Source organism: Aegilops tauschii, chromosome 4 (genome assembly GCF_002575655.3).
Source record: "Aegilops tauschii subsp. strangulata cultivar AL8/78 chromosome 4, Aet v6.0, whole genome shotgun sequence".
In the NCBI taxonomy this organism is placed as follows: Eukaryota; Viridiplantae; Streptophyta; class Magnoliopsida; order Poales; family Poaceae; genus Aegilops; species Aegilops tauschii.
The window spans coordinates 346,800,863-346,816,616 of NC_053038.3; the positions used below are offsets into that span (position 1 = coordinate 346,800,863).

General features: G+C 44.5%; 1 protein-coding gene across 5 annotated transcripts; it reads right to left on the bottom strand.

Moving 5' to 3' along the window:
• Positions 1-1,565: 1,565 nt before the first annotated feature.
• On the bottom strand, positions 1,566-12,708 carry LOC109768972 (serine/threonine protein kinase OSK4). Of its 5 annotated transcripts, none has more exons than XM_073496713.1 (11): positions 8,939-9,886; positions 5,937-6,125; positions 5,468-5,652; positions 4,727-4,909; positions 4,503-4,634; positions 4,171-4,356; positions 3,069-3,158; positions 2,913-2,996; positions 2,688-2,828; positions 2,380-2,610; positions 1,566-1,941 (listed from the first exon to the last, which is right to left on the bottom strand). In XM_073496713.1, exons 2-11 carry the CDS (start codon positions 6,118-6,120, stop codon positions 1,828-1,830), a joined length of 1,530 nt encoding a protein of 509 aa, XP_073352814.1. In that variant the 5' UTR covers positions 6,121-6,125; positions 8,939-9,886; the 3' UTR covers positions 1,566-1,827. The 5 variants fall into 5 exon arrangements, with proteins under 5 accessions (XP_073352814.1, XP_020183300.1, XP_073352815.1 ...); XM_020327711.4 differs by lacking the exon at positions 8,939-9,886 and adding an exon at positions 8,119-8,487; XM_073496714.1 differs by lacking the exon at positions 8,939-9,886 and adding an exon at positions 7,712-8,309.
• Positions 12,709-15,754: the final 3,046 nt, after the last annotated feature.

Sequence of the window (15,754 nt, forward strand, 5' to 3'; positions counted from 1 at the left end):
GACGAAACTCTCCCTTGACACGTTGCTAGATCAAGAGTTCGAGGGACGTCATCGAGCTGAACGTGTGCAGAACTCGGAGACACACTCTCCCCCTCTCGTTGCTATGCATCTCCTAGATAGATCTTGCGTGAGCGTAGGATTTTTTTGAAATTGCATGCCACATTTCCCAACAACCCCCCCGGGTAATCTTCGCGGCACGAGGACGTTCGGGTCTCTTGGCCCGGGCATGGTGGTGGTGGCTGCCTTCTCCACCGAAGGCAGTTGGCCAGGCTGGTAGTGATGGATCTTGAATCCCACTATTAGCACCGGCGGCGAGTTGGGGAGATATAGTCGCCGGTGAAAACCGAGCCGACTCCGGTCATGGCGGGCGATGGCGGCGTCTACGTCGTTACCTTCATGAAGGCATCGTCAAGCAACTGTCGTCAACCTGCTCGTGCCGCTCCGGGAGAAATCCTAAGATCTCCGGATCTGATGATGGCGGCGCTGCGGTGTCGTGTTCCCTATTGGGGGCATCGCTTGTGGAGCGGCGCCGGATGGAAGAGGCGTGAGGTGGTGTGGCGTGCCTTCTCTCGCGTCGACGACGGCGGGTCTCGGCGGCATGGAGCAGCAGGGTCTCGCCGGTGGGCGTGTGATGATGGACGAGCGCAGGATGGTGGCGTTGTCTGGCGTCGTGGTGGCGTCATCGGCAGCTAGATCGGGCAAGGTAGATGCAGCAGTACACCACCGAAGATGGATTGGTGGCAGGTGGCTGCGGCGGCCTCATACCCGGCAGGTGTCCTGGTTGAGGAGTGCGCCGGACTGGTGGGTGCCGCATACCCGGCAGGCGTCCTGGTTGGAACCTCAGGTCTTAGATATTAGGTTTGGCTGCGAGATCTGTTTGGTATTAGTCCCAGACTATCAACATCCCTATATCAACTGGATATGAGTAGCAACAGATGTTGCTTAGACGGTGACTTTAGTCTTACTATTGTCTGACTTTATAAGATTTTGTGTGAATAATTAATAAAATGATTGCATGAATCTCCAGATGCAGAGCCCGGAGGCCCTCCTCCATTTTAAAAAAAAAGAAGTTCAGTTTTCCTGTTTGTGGACAGTCGCGTGCCGTCCGCTTGCATCCCTAGCCCCTAGGTCGCGGGCACAAGATGGGCAGGGAAGCAGAGCAACATGCGGGTGCAGCCATATCTGCGCATAAAATTTTGAGCCGAACCAGTAGGAATTTCTTCCCACAGATTTTTCAGTCTTATGAAAATACTATCAAAGAGAATTAAGCCTACGCATTTGGCTTGCATAAAATTGCTCAGCCCATTTGGCTTGCTTGATTCGCTTTCTTCAAAAAGCAAGCGATCCTCCAGAAATGGGCTGCTACAGTGTGGTATTCTTGCTAGTCTTTTTAGCGGTTTGCGGAAAATTCAGGTACAGGTTCAACAGCAAGGCAAATAGTAGCCAGATCTTGTAATAAAATATCACAAAAGCTTGTGCTGCAGCATCACAACCAGCGGTGGCGCAGCCTGCAGAATCAGAAAACGGTTCACAAAAGTTTAAAAAAAAATGGTTCACCACGCCTATTTACCATATAAGTCTTATTTATAACAACCACTTAACCTTTTGGTGCTTCACACAGGACTAGTCACCCAAACAACACGGTTCGTTGTCAGGGACTGGGTAAAACGAAGATGAAACACACCACCTATTTACACACCATCACTTATTCATCGCTGACAGTCATATGTCTCACTATTCATCACTCAACCAGAACAGGCACCAACTTATTCATCGCTGACAGTCACATGTCTCACTATTCATCACTCAACCAGAAGAGGCAGCATACTATAGAACCCTAAGGTTGGTAAGGAAGGCCGCGCAAAAATCCAGAAAGAGGAGCTGAGGTCCAGTAACTCTCTGCATATCTAGCAGGTACTTGTCATCCTTGGTCTTGTAAAGCTGAAGAAAAAACAAATACATAAATTCAGAGGCAAATAGAGAGCATATACAGCACCATGCCGGCGAACTGTTAACATCTGAAGTATACAGGCATTAACGAATAATATCACACTAGGTTAACGATAGATGTATGACCAACCAATACTGTGCAGCACTAAAACTTGGGAAGTTCGTTTTATCAAATATGGCAACAGCAGACAATACTTGTTGGCAACAGCAGACACATGCAGATGCAGGATATACTGGTTAGAAAGCAGACACATGCAGACAATACTTTGTAACAATTAGAAGCGAATAAGAATATATTGGCCAGCCTTTGCTTCAGCAAAAACGTTATTTTATCTAGTGATACGACTGCGAAGGTGACATTGAGTAGAAAATCCATATTTCTGTTATTGCAAAAAGAATACAGTAGTATTAGAAGGTGAGATTGCACACCTGGATTTCAAACTTGATCACGGCAGGTAGCCTCCCATTAGCATCGCCGTTATCCATGATGGTAGAGTCATCAACAAAGCTGTGGTTGGCATCTAACATATCACTGACCTGAGGAAACCCAGGGCACCACCTGCATTTCATGTTGTAGTGTCCATTCTTCTTCCAGCAGACATTTAATTCTTGAAGTGCCTTTAGAACCTCGATCATTATCTCACGAGGTTGAGCTCGAGACTGGTGGATAAGTGATGCGTTAGCTCAACAGCTGAATGTGCAAAACAAAGCAAAGTAAAGTGGATAATGTGCAAGACCTGGAGCCCAAGAGCCCATTTTCTTTCAACGGGGTAATATGGCCGCAAGCCACTGCCTTGAGAATCATTGCTTGCTGGAAGATACTGCCTGGTACTTGGGCTTGCTGATTCCGATGAAGTAAACTGATTAAAACTCCTACCCTGGAGAACCATCCATTCAGAAAGTTAATAGTGCTTAAACCTTATGAATTAAACAAGTCACAGATGATGCAAATGTGAACTAACCATTGATTGTAGATAGTCAGCCCCCAAATAGCCACTAGTGGCCCGGAACCGATTGTCCAAGAGTAAGTAATATGCAACAGTTGCCTGGAAACATTGTCTAAAGTCAATTATGAAATAACTGAATGGAATGAAGCACTGACTTTTGTTTGCATATACCTCATTTTGCAGCCTATTGCACAATGATTCACACACATGGTCTTTATCATATCCCAGGTTGACAATCTCTTTAAGTGTATCTTCATCAATCTTCAGAAATGAACATAGAGCAAATCAGCATATACATTGACATAGAAATAGCATTTTAAAGCTTGCTAGTAAAAGAAATTTTTGATAAATAAAAGCGGCATTGCAAGGAGACTTAACGTACTAGGTGCTACCTTTTCATCTCGTTGGGATAGATTACTAGTAGTAAGGAATTACTCCCTTCACTTCATATTATTACATGATGTTTAACTTTCATAATCTTTCCCCTTCTCATAAATCTTTGAGCCACAGCTGCTGGATAGTTTTGTTTTTTGGCTAGTTTTTTCCCTAGTAACCAGCAGGAGCAGTGCCTTTCACTTAAGCAGTATAGTTTTTTTTTACAATTATGTACATGGCCAAGAGGACGGCATGTGGGCTACTCGCAAATAAAAGGTTAGAAGAGCTATGAAGGTGGATATCTGAGAACGGAGCATCGCTCTGTTGGCAAGGCATGCGGTATGCAGCCAGCCCACCCGCGTCCGAATCTCGACTCAACAGGGTGTCAAGGTTGTTTCTTCTGTTAAAAATACCACCAAGGGCTAGTCCTAACTGATCTTGTTTTAGAGAACCGAGCAGTGCTCGGTTGGCTAGAGCACAGGCCCGTGAGCTCAAGTTCGAGGGGCAGCCTCTGCATGATGCCTCATTTCTACCTAACAAAGTACCGTCAAGGGAGGAAAACTTCCCGCTTTAACCACGTTCATGAAGGTGGACATCCACTTCAAAAGTTGCCTACTCAGACTCTCGGCGTTCTCTTCTTAATACGAAATGACCATGCACTTTGGTGCATGTTTGAGAAAAAAGAATCTTTGAGCCACAACTTGACCATATATTTCTATAATATTGTGTTTGCAAATATTATATGAAGATTATGCCCATAAAAGATAACATTTCATGACAAAAGTATCGATGTTATTCCTATGATCCATCCAAGATCCTGTATATATTAGTCGATAAAGGTTGAGAAGTTTTACTGTGCACATAAGATAGTCACTTGAAATCTGAAATAGATGGGTACCATTTTGGCTTGCTGCGCCGTGTCTGGTGGAGGCACTGCCAGGTAGCGAGGAAGGCGATTCTGAAACCATGGGTGTTCTCGAATTTCACGAATTGTGATTCTCTTCATAGGATCAACAACAAGCATTCTTGGGATCAAATCCCTTGCAAGAGCAGATAAATGACTTGGAAGGATATAGATGCCTCCCTGGAACACCAAACAAGGGGGCGTCAAATCTACAGATAAAAAATGAATGCTAAAGTCCAACTAATCTACATGAACGTTTTTTTATTTTCAGAACAAAAGGTATACACTTGTCAGGTCCAACTTAATCTACATGTGTTCTGTCTCACCTTTATCTTTTTGAACAGTTTGGGAATATTGTCATCATCAAATGGAAGAGTGCCACAAAGAAGAGCATAAAGTATCACCCCACAGCTCCAAACATCAACCTCAGGTCCAGCATATAATTTACCTGAGATAACCTGCACAGAAACACTCACTAAGCTATTAACGCAAACAATGCGTGTCAGGAAGCACAAGGATAAAGACTCAAGTAAGACAAATTAGTGAATACCTCTGGTGCAGCATAGTTTGGACTCCCGCAGCTAGTCTTCAGAAAATGGCCATCATGCATGACATTACTTAACCCAAAGTCGGCAAGTTTCACATTATATTTGGAATCAAGTAACAGGTTTTCTGGCTTTAGATCACGATGAGCAACCATGTTTCTGTGGCAGTATTCAACACCAGATATAATCTGTGCAAGAAAATTTAAATAAAAAAAGTATTGAGACAAAACCTGAATATGCATCCAGTGATCAGAAAGAATCCTTCAAATTACATATTCGCCTACAGAAGGATATACCATCTCTTTATGTTTTAAAGCACAATTTGATTTAAGTACCGATACTAAGACAATCAAGGCATAGAGAAGAAGATGCCATTTAAACAAAAAATGATTTAACTAGTGATACTAAGATAACCAAGGCATCAAATGAACAAGACACCAGAGTGATACTAAAACAATAGACGCATCAAGAAGAAGTCAACTTTTTGATCAGTTCAACCCAAACGACAAAGCAATCACCTTGGAAAGCTTTCAACTCAATGTAGTACAGGTCATGAGCTAAAGATTAGATGAATGCAAACTGAGCAAATTGATCAGGATTTGCAGAGTCAGCACGTGAGGAATGTGGACACTGGACAATTGCCCAGCATATCCATACATTTCACGATCAAAATAAGAAGCTCAGCAAAGTTCGTATTGTTATGCCCAAAAAATGTGTTCCTACATGCCAAGAGAAGAAAAAGGCACCTGCTGGAAGATTCGACGAGCCTCATCTTCCTGTAACCGCCCTTTCTCAACAATGCAGTCGAATAGCTCACCATACTTGCAATATTCCATCACAACAAATATATCTGTAGGTGTGTAAATGACCTCATAAAGCCGGATGATATGAGGGTGAATGAACAACCTCAATATCTTGATCTCTCTCTTTGCTGGAAACAAGATATGAGAAAACAATAGAAGTAAAGCATTAGACATTCAGCCTGTGAAGAAATTCAAGCTGCAAATTTTACTAATTCACAGCAACAACACAAGGTCAACTTTCTTCTTTACGGAAGCCGGATGTATCCTAGACTAATGTACTTTATCTCGACTAACTGATTAACTGGGAATGAGGAACACACTCACAAATCTGACCAACACTGAAAGCCAATAACTAGAAATCTTGAGCAAGCAAAGCTGAATGTATCCTAGACTAATGTACAAGGAGGCATACCTTTCTCTTCCATTTCCATAGTTCTCATTTGACGACGGTTCAGAATCTTTATAGCAACTTTGTGCCCTGTATGCTTATGCTCTGCAATCCTCACTTTTCCAAATGTGCCGATACCTAATGTTCTGCCCACATTGTAGTTCTTTAACGCTTCAGAATGCCCGCCTCCTCTAGTGTTCCCTTCCATTTTCACTATGTCAAAAAACAAGAGAACGATATATGTGATTCAGCAAACAGTTTTATAGTTCAAACATATATGCACATTAGGCTAAAATTGAAACATTTCTAATCGGATTCCCTTTTCTAAGAGACCTTGAGCGTGACATGAGTAGGCTGGCCAAAACTATCACTATGGACATGAGTGGCGAGGGCAAGTGCGGTTCAAAGGTCAACGAAATGGGTGAAGTTCCCTTCTCATATAGGGACAGACACATATTCAGTCGCTGAAGTGTGGTTCAGTGAGATGATCAGCAACCAACAATGTCTAGTAGCGTGTAGGATCATAATTTTTTCCTCGAATACGCACAAACATGCCGTTACATTTTGGATTACAATGCTTTGCACCCCACCTCCACCACCACCCTCACCTATAAAGTGGACTACTCACTCTGGACCCACCTTGTCAACGCCCCAAAGAAGGGGTCCAAATCTCCTATTAATAGGCCCGCCTGCCTCCATACTTGACCCTCGGTGATCATCCTACTTATGACATGACGTATCGATGGTGAAGATCATATTATATTACCATAAAAATGCCTGCATCTGCATGCGCAGCACGAACTGACTAGGGGCTTGTTTGGATTACCGTTTTTCCTTTTAAATACACTTGTAAAGAATACACGTCTCGGCCCGCCGTTTCGCTCCCGTCTGGAAATGGCTCAGCGGCCGGTAAGATACACGAGTAAGTTAAACACCTCCGTATTGAATTACACAGATTCCAAGCACGGCCTAGAGGCCTTTCCTGATGCATCAGGTCTGGCAAGGATGGTTTTGGGATAGCAAAACAATCATCATGTTGGTACTTTGGATGCTCCTGGTGCGAAGAGAGAGACCACACATGGAATCCCAGAGGGTTAACATGCAAAGTTTTCTTAAAAAGGATCACAAATAGCATCACTAGGCATGTGCGGTGAACATGCAACTGCAAGAGACATACTACAAGGAATGCAGGCATCCAGCAACTGAGCTGAAAAAACGGCAAAGATCAATAAATGGGAGGTTCTAGTGGGTATAGTACAACATAGTAAATCTGTAGCCGTGCACATTAATAATCCGATAAAATTAGGCCAGCCATGAGACTAGCCACAATGAGTAATAACGTAGAGTAGTAACATGCCCATATTACTACTCTATGTTACTACCTCTATAGTGGGGAGTAACATATGTGTGGTAACATGCAACACTTCATTTATTATACTATAGACTCATCTTGCATTGATATTTGTGATGTTACTCATACTAGTAGTAACTAGTTATGTTACTACATGTCTTTCTTTTTTCATTTATTGCTTGCCACATCATCTATTTTATCTAGATATGTGTGATGTTACTATCTATGTTACTCCCACTATGGGTAGTCTGAATCTACTAGTACTACAGTACTGCGCACACAATAATTACACGGAATCGTGTCGGTATCGGTATCAGGATCAGAATCAGAATCCGTGACTCTGCAGTACGTATCTTTTCGCCCAGACAGTAAATTTGGGGAAAGTGAGATCGGCCGACCGATGAACCAATAAACCAGCCAACCGATCGGTCAATAATCAAAGGTTTACCTCCCAGCAGGACGTGAATGCTATGTTGGTCCGGGCGGATCTGCGGTAAAGATCTCCGTTGGAGGGGAGAAACGAACAGGAAGAAGACTACTGCTGATTATAAGCCGCGCCCACCCGAAATCGCGGCAAGCAGCACAGAAACTAAATTCCCCACTTCAACGGCGCAGCCAAAAGCCCAAAACCGTGGATTCACCTCGTCGTCCTCGCCAAACGGGCAAGCAGCACTCCCCCGGAATCGGAATTGGGAGCAAGCGCGAACCACCCTAGCTCCCCACCAAGCCGCCCGCCCGGCGAGCTACTACCACCCAGCCAACCAAGCAACGACGGCGCAGAAACAGCAGACACCAGCGAGAATTGCAACCGAGAGAGAGCGTAAATCTACGAGATCAGCTGGGCGATTCCCTCACCTGGCCGACTCCCGCGGTCAACCGCTGGAATGGGTGGGGAGGCGACGAGAGAGCCCAGTGGAGGAGGCCTCGAGGGAGAGCAGGAGAGGTTTTGGGGTCGGTCGGTCCTTTTCTTCTCCGGGGGTGGGAGGGAGGGAGGGAGGCTTTAGGCGAGAGCCGCTTAGCTTAAGCTTAGTTTAAGGCGAGCCGAGCCAGCGGGGGCGGGCGGCGTAACCGGGGAAAGATGAGCATCAGCATCAGCATCGCGCTTGCGTGTCGGCTCCCTCCCGCGCCCGCCGCTTGCTTCTCCTCCTCTGTCGTTTCCCCACGTCAGTTTTTCCTCCCCTCCGCTCTCGTGCTTCGTCGTCGCCTCGCGGAAAGGAAATTGGTTCGTCACCTCACCTCAACGTCCTCCGTCGCATGTAAGTATGGATTGATTGGTGACGAGGCGCTGATGTGGTGCGGCGTTGGAGAGCCGTGCAAGTGCAACGTTGTTGCGTGGTGCGCGACGAGGACGTTAGATCGGGTGCGCACGATAGGCTGTTTTCCCTCGCCCGACTTTGTTTGCTTCGATGATTGTATATTAACCTGTCGCCATCCTGGTAGCACGTGTTTCCTGCTTACTTTCGGGTGCCACCGGCGAGCTATCGGTCTCTATCCTATGCTTGGCGACGGCGACACGGCGTGGCCCTCGCCGGCTTGAGGACGCGCGTTTTCTTATTGGCGAATAGGAGCCGGTCGACCGCCCCAATTTTCGATCGGCCGCCGCGCCAGCTTTGGATCCAGACGCCGTTGACCGTCAAATTTAGAAAGAAAGAAAAGAAAATTCCTCTTTCCCTACCTCGATCGCTCGCGCACGACCCCCACGACCTCCCACCGCCTACGCTTACAGCACGCTGCGTGCTCGCCGGCGCTGTTGATGGAGCCACTCGTCAAATGCAACATATGTACCCGCTGGTCCGCCATAGGCAGCAAATTGCGGTGCCGGTCCCAGCAAATCGAGCTGCCGATGCAGCTTTCACCGTGAGCCGTTGATGTGGCCGGTCACCGTGGTAGCACCGCTGGCAGCCGCTCCACCATGTGATGCCATGGACGCGTCATCCGAGAGACACCGTGGTAGCATCCAGTGACCACGGTTCCAGCATTTGGTGGCCGCAGATGTAGCACCTGGAACTCGCCGTGGTAGCATCTGGTGATCACGGTTCCGGCAATCCAGCAAAAAAACTCACAACTTTCAGAATTTTCTACTGACGCCGTCCACCGCGCGGATCACAACATCGCCATGCTGATTGCAGCACTTGTTGTCACCGGTCGCGATCGTCCACATCCATGGTTGTAGCAGTCGCTAGCAGTGGGTGTCGTTGCCTTGCACTGAACGTAGAACGACCGCATGCCGGTTGTAGCGCCTCTGCGCGTTAGTCCTCGCTCCGCACATATGCGGTTGCAGCACCGCTATTCCCCAGCTCCGACGGAGCCGATTCCAGCACATGTGCCTGCTGGTTCCAGCACGGCGGTCGCCGGTTGTAGAACCGCGACACCGGTCGCAGCACGCAGCGCGACGAGGCCGTGGTTGCAGCCACAAACGAGCGACTAGCACCGGCTCGCCCGCCTCGGCGAGGAGGATATTGGGGTGAGCACCCATGAAATTTCGCGAGGGGTGGCCTAAGGAGGTGCCGTAACACAGGGAGAAAGGGGCCGCAACCCGTCAGCGTGAGAACGATGAGGGGGGATGAGATCCATCAGAGTTCTTCTTTGTAGAAAAGAGAGAGGGAGAGAGGCGTGAGGGAGATGAGCAGCGAGAGAGACTAGCAAAGGAGATAAGGTTAACCAGCGGTGCGTGGGGCCACCAAGTAGTGGACGTTGCGTGACGCGACCGGCCCAACATTGGGCCAGCCAGCGGGAGGGAAATGTTCCCCTTTCTTATCTACTGTTGAAGTATTTTTTTAACGATGATGGCAAAGATGAGGTTCGGAAGAGTTGTTAAACAAGTACACAATTTCCCCTTGAAAAAAAAAGACTTTCATCTTTATAATGGCGGGGAAGAAGAAGAGACCTATCGTCGTTGTAAATGCAGTGTTTCTATTTTCATTCTAATGCTTTAGGAGTTAAATTCTAAGTGGGAGTAGGTCCTACGTTAGCCCGCAAAGCCTGCTCCTCAAAATATAATTGCCGTTTTTAACACTTGAAAGAAATACCACGACTGAAAAGAAGAGGAGACTTATCTTCATAATAACTACAGTGTGTCTAATTTTTTTTTGAAGGTCAGTGTGTCTAATTTTTATTTTACAAGTTAAAGTGTAAATGGACCCGAGTCTTCTGCTAGACCGCAAAGCCCGCTCCTAAGATGCAGCTGTTGTTTGTAGTACACAGGGTGTCATGACTTGGAATAAGAAGATGACCATCCTCATGGTAATTGTGCTGTTTCTATTTTGATATTTTAGGAGTAAAAGTGTATGTGGGTGCGGGTCTTTCTCTAGCCCGCAAAACCTGCTCCCTAAACTATATAGTTGCCATTTGAATTACCTAAAATTAAAGAAGCATAAAGTGTTATGGTTGAGAAGAAGAGACATTTCATCTCGGTAACAATAGTGTTTTTATTTACATACTTTATGAGTAAAAGTGCGAATGGGACTTCTGCTAATCCGCAAAGCCCGCTCCCCATAATGGAGACACTATTTGTGTTGCATTAAACAAGTAACACGTTTTAGACGATGAGACATCTTCATGGTAACTGAAATGTTTCTATTTTTGTACTTTAGAAGTCAGAGCGTAAGTGAGTGTGAGTCTTCCACTAGTTCACAAACTAGATATTTCATGATTGAAAAAAGAAGAGACTTGTCTTCACAGTAATTTTATATCTGTGTACATTAGGAGTCATAGTGTAAGTGTGTGTGGGTCTTGCACTAGTTAGCAAAAATCTGCTCCTTTTTAATGTAGTTACCGTGCGTATTGCACTAAAGAAGTATATGTTTCTGGGTGGAGAGGAAGAAGAGACTTGTATTCACAGTAAATGTGTTATTTCCATTTTATTACTTTAGGAGTGAGAGTGTAAGTGTGTGTGGGGATTTCCCTAGTTCGCAAAGCCTGCTCATTGGAATGTAGTTAATGTCTGTATTGCACTACAGAAGTATATGTTTCAGGGTTGAGAGAAAGAAGAGACTTATCTTCACAGTAAATGTGATGTTTCTATTTTTGTACATTAGAAGTCAAAAAGGTAACTCGGTGCGGGTCTTTCGTTAGTTCGCAGAGCCCATCGTGAGAATGTAGTTGTTGTTTGTATTGCACTACAGAAGTACATGTTTCATGATTGATAAGAAGCGACTTGTCATCACTGTAAATGTAGTGTTTCTATAGCCCTAATAAGACAGTATGAGAAAAATAACAATTACTTTGATGGTCGACGGACTGTTAGGTTCAATGATATATATTGAGAACCTTGATTTGATAGAGATAGCTCTTCGTGTCGATAGTTCAAGTGGGCTAATAATTAGGACTCCAACTTACCAGAAATTGGATCGTGTTTTGGTGAGTGTTGAATGGGAGCAGAAATGTCCTTTGGTGATGGTGTGTGCACTTCAGAGTAGTATTTCTAATCATAGACCACTCCTTCGAGACTCCACTAAGCTTGCTCATCTAGAGAACAAGGTCACCTTTTCTTTTGAAATGTCTTGATTCGAAAGGGAAGGTTTTCTCCATATGGTGATCAAGAGTAATTTAATGAAAATCGAGGAGATGCTGGAACTGAGAAGTCACAATTCAAAAACATCATCTTAGAAAATTACTTATGGCTTGGGCTAAGAATTTTAGTTGTGTGTATAAGAAAGACAAAGACTAACTACTTGCGATAGTTAACATGTTAGATATTAAAGCGGAATATGGTCCACTTAATGTCGCGGATTAGGCTACTAAACGTGAGGTGGGTGAGTTCTTCGCTAAACTAATGTGTGAGGAACAAATAAAATGGGCTCAACGTGCTAAAGTGAAATATGTACTGGAGGGGATGATATCAAAAAGTTTTTCCATTTGATTGCATATGAAAAGCATTGAAACAGATAATCTTCACAAGGACACAAAAAACATACGTCGCAAATTATTTGCAAAAAGCATTAATTATTATATGTGTCCTTTTGGTAAGGATTTATAAAAACATACATTTCCATCTATAATTGTTTTAGTTGTTATTTTTGGTAAGCGTTATGTGTAGCGCCCACCCGAAATCCTCACAAGCAGCACACAAACTAATACTAACTTTGCCACTTGCGCCGAAAGACCGGAGGGAAACCATGGTGGATTCAACTCGCTCTCCTTGCCAAATAGGCAAGTAACACTCCCCAGAATTAGGAACCACCCCAGCTCCCTACCAAGCCGCTCGCCCAATGAGCTACTACTACCCAAGTAAGGAAGCAAGCAACAATGATGCATAAACATGAGACACCAATGAGAATTGGAACAAATAGAAAGCGTAAATTGACAAGATCAGCATGGCAATTCAATTACCTGGCCAAATCCCGCATTCAACCACGCGGATGTGGTGTGGAGATGACTAGAGCACCTAGTGGAGGAGCCCTCGAGGGAGGGGAGTTTGGGGTTCGGTTAGTCCTTCTCCAGGAGTGGGCGGAAGGGATGGTTTAGGCAAGAGCTGCTTACTTTAAGGCGAGCGACTGGGGGCGGCGTAACTCACGAAAGATGAGCATCATCATCGCGCTTGTGTGTCGGCTCCCTCCCACACCGCTTGCTGACTTTCTGCTCGCCTCGCGCATCCCATTCGGCTCCTTCTGGCGTTTTCCCTCTTTTTATTTCTCCTCCTCTGTCGACCCCCCCCCTTCCCGACCAGTTTTGCTATCCTTTTGTTTCTGCTCTAGTTTTTCGTCATCGCTTTGCAAAAGGAGACTGGTTCGCCACCGTCTTCTGTTGCATGTATTGATTTGTTGGTGATGTGGCACTCATGTGGTGCAGCGTTGGACCCGTGGAACGTTGTTACGTGAGTGAAGAGGACGTACATTTGCTCTGCACCTTAGGCTATTTTCCCTCCCTCTGAATTTGTTTGTTCTAATTGTGACATGTCACGATCCTAGTAGCACATGTTTTTTTGCTTTACCTTTTGCGTGGCATCAATGCTATCTGTTCCTATCCCATGCTTGGCGGTGTCGACACGACGTAGGCCACGCGGACTTGAACATATTCATTTTATCATTTGCTATTGAACGAACTAATACTACCTGATGTGGTGTTTTTCTCGACGACGGGGCTGACAAAGGTGAGGTTCGGAGGCACTGTTAAAGAAGTTCACGGTTTTCCCCGAGAAAAATGCTTACTGATGGTTGGGAAGAATAGACCTATAAGCGGGTTGTACTCCTAAATTTCAAGTGGGCTCGGGTCTTGCGCTAGCCCGCAAAGCCCGCTCCTCAAAATATAGTTGTTGTACTTAAGACTTTAAACAAATGCCACGTCTTAGAAGAAGAGACATACCTTCACAGTAACTGCAGTGTGTCCTTTTTGTACTTTAGAAGTTAAAGTGTAAATGGACGCTGGTCTTTGATATGCTTCCAACATACTCCCTCCATTCCCTTATACAAGGCCACTATAAAAAATATATTTTACATCTATAGAAGGCCACTAACAGTAATCGAGACAAAAATAATAATATTTTCTTGTAGTAGCAACTTATTTAATACTTGCATGCATGTAGTCATAATGACATTTGCTACTTCCTTCTCATTCCTTGCTTGCATGCATGCGGGCGTATCAATGATCCCAATTAACGAAAAGAAAAGTTGGCTTGTAAAGCAGACATTAAATTTTACCTTGGTACCTGTAATTTGAGTTTGTGGCCTTGTATAAGGGAATAGAGGGAGTACCTATAGTTTATGAAATATTTATGATATATTTACATAACTATATATGGTTTTTGTGCACTTTTATATTAATTTTATGGACTAACATGTTTATCTAGTGCCTAGTGCATGTTCCTGTTTCTTGCATATTCTTTGTTCCGCGGAAATATCATAACAAACAAAGTCCAGACGTGATAAAAATTTACGGTGATTTTTTTGGAACATTAGAGACCCCCGAAACTTCGGGGGAAGCTAGACCAGAAGACCCACGAGGTGGTCACAAGATCACATGGCTTGCCCTCCCCCTAGGGCGTGTGGGTTGAGCTTGAGGTCCCTTCATAACTCTTTTTGGCCCGATTCCAATGCTAAATATTATTATAAATTGAGAAACCCCCGAAAAGTAACCTAGAACTTTTGCTCCTCCGCCGCAAGCCTATATTCCAAAGATCTCGTCTGGAGGCCTTTTCCGGTTCCCCGCCGGAGGGGGAATCCATCATGGAGGCCATCTTCATCGTCCTTGCTACCTCCATGGTGATGCGTGAGTAGTTCATCCTCGGGGTTGTGGGTTTGTACTAGTAGCTATGTGTTTGATCTCTCTCTCTCTCTCTCTCTCTTTCTCTCTCTCGTGTTCTTGATTTGGCATGATCTTGATGTTCCATGAGCTTTTTTAATATAGTTGGATCGTATAATGTTCTTCCCATCAATCTTATTTGTTGTGAATTGAGTCTTGCTCTTTGAGGTTTATTTGTTATCGAATCGAACACTTTGGATTTGAGATCACTTGATGCATGTCTCACTTGCAGATTCCCGTGGTGACATTGGGGCAATCTAGGTGACATAAGAGTTGATTGATGCGTATCATATGGTGTTGTCGTAGTACGATCTCTAGGGCTAATCGTGGCACTTTGGGGTGGTTCAATAGATTGATTGGAAACACAACATTGAGGTGGTCTACTAACTACACGATTTCATAATACTTTCTCGGATAGGAATAAAAACTTTGGAGGGATTCTTCGCAACACTTGAGGGATTATCATATAATTCAGTTATGTTAGTAACGTTGAGAGATTGCACTATTTAAAGTATGAACCCTAGGCCTTGTTTCTAACCATTGAGACATTATTTTGCTCGCTTTGGAAATATTGTTTGTATTGCATTAAAGAACTAACATGTTTTAGATGATGGGACATATCTTCATGGTAACTGAAATGTTTCCATTTTTGTACTTTGGATGCCAGAGTGTAAGTGAGTGCGGGTCTTCCACTAGTTCACAAAGTAGATATTTTCATGATTGAAAAAAGAAGATACTTATCTTCAAAGTAAATGCAGTTTCCTCTTTGTGTACTCTAGGAGTCATAGTGTAAGTGAGCGCGGGTCTTGCGCTAGTTTGCAAAATCTGCTACTTGTAATGTAGTTACCGTGTGTATTGCACTAAGAATTATATGTTTTGGAGTGAAGAGGAAGAAGAGACTTATCTTCACACTAAATGTGTTGTTTCCATTTTATTGCTTTATGAGTGAGAGTGTATGTGCGTGTGGGGTTTTCGCTAGTTCGCAAAACTTGGTCCTTGGAATGTAGTTACTGTCTATATTGCACTAAAGAAGTATATGTTTCTAGGTTGCGGGGTAGATGGGACTTATCTTCATAGTAAATGTGTTGTTTCCATTTTCGTAATTTACAAGTCAAAGTGTATTTACAAGTGAGAGTGTAAAACTCCGCCTATGTTGTCTCAGCATAGCCGGTCCCAAGCCCGGGTAAAGGAGGAGGGTTGTGATAGGCTTGGCGAGCCAACGTAAAAACTCAGCCACTCTTATGGAGATGAA

Bases quoted from the DNA above. Each gene is read 5' to 3' on its own strand.
- LOC109768972 (XM_045227873.1), bottom strand. From the start codon at position 6,120: ATGGAAGGGAACACTAGAGGAGGCGGGCATTCTGAAGCGTTAAAGAAC. The intron at 4,357-4,502 runs GTGAGACAGAAC...TTGGTGTTCCAG, and splicing joins AACTGTTCAAAAAGATAAAG to GGAGGCATCTATATCCTTCC. The intron at 2,611-2,687 runs GTCTTGCACATT...CTTATCCACCAG, and splicing joins AATGGGCTCTTGGGCTCCAG to TCTCGAGCTCAACCTCGTGA.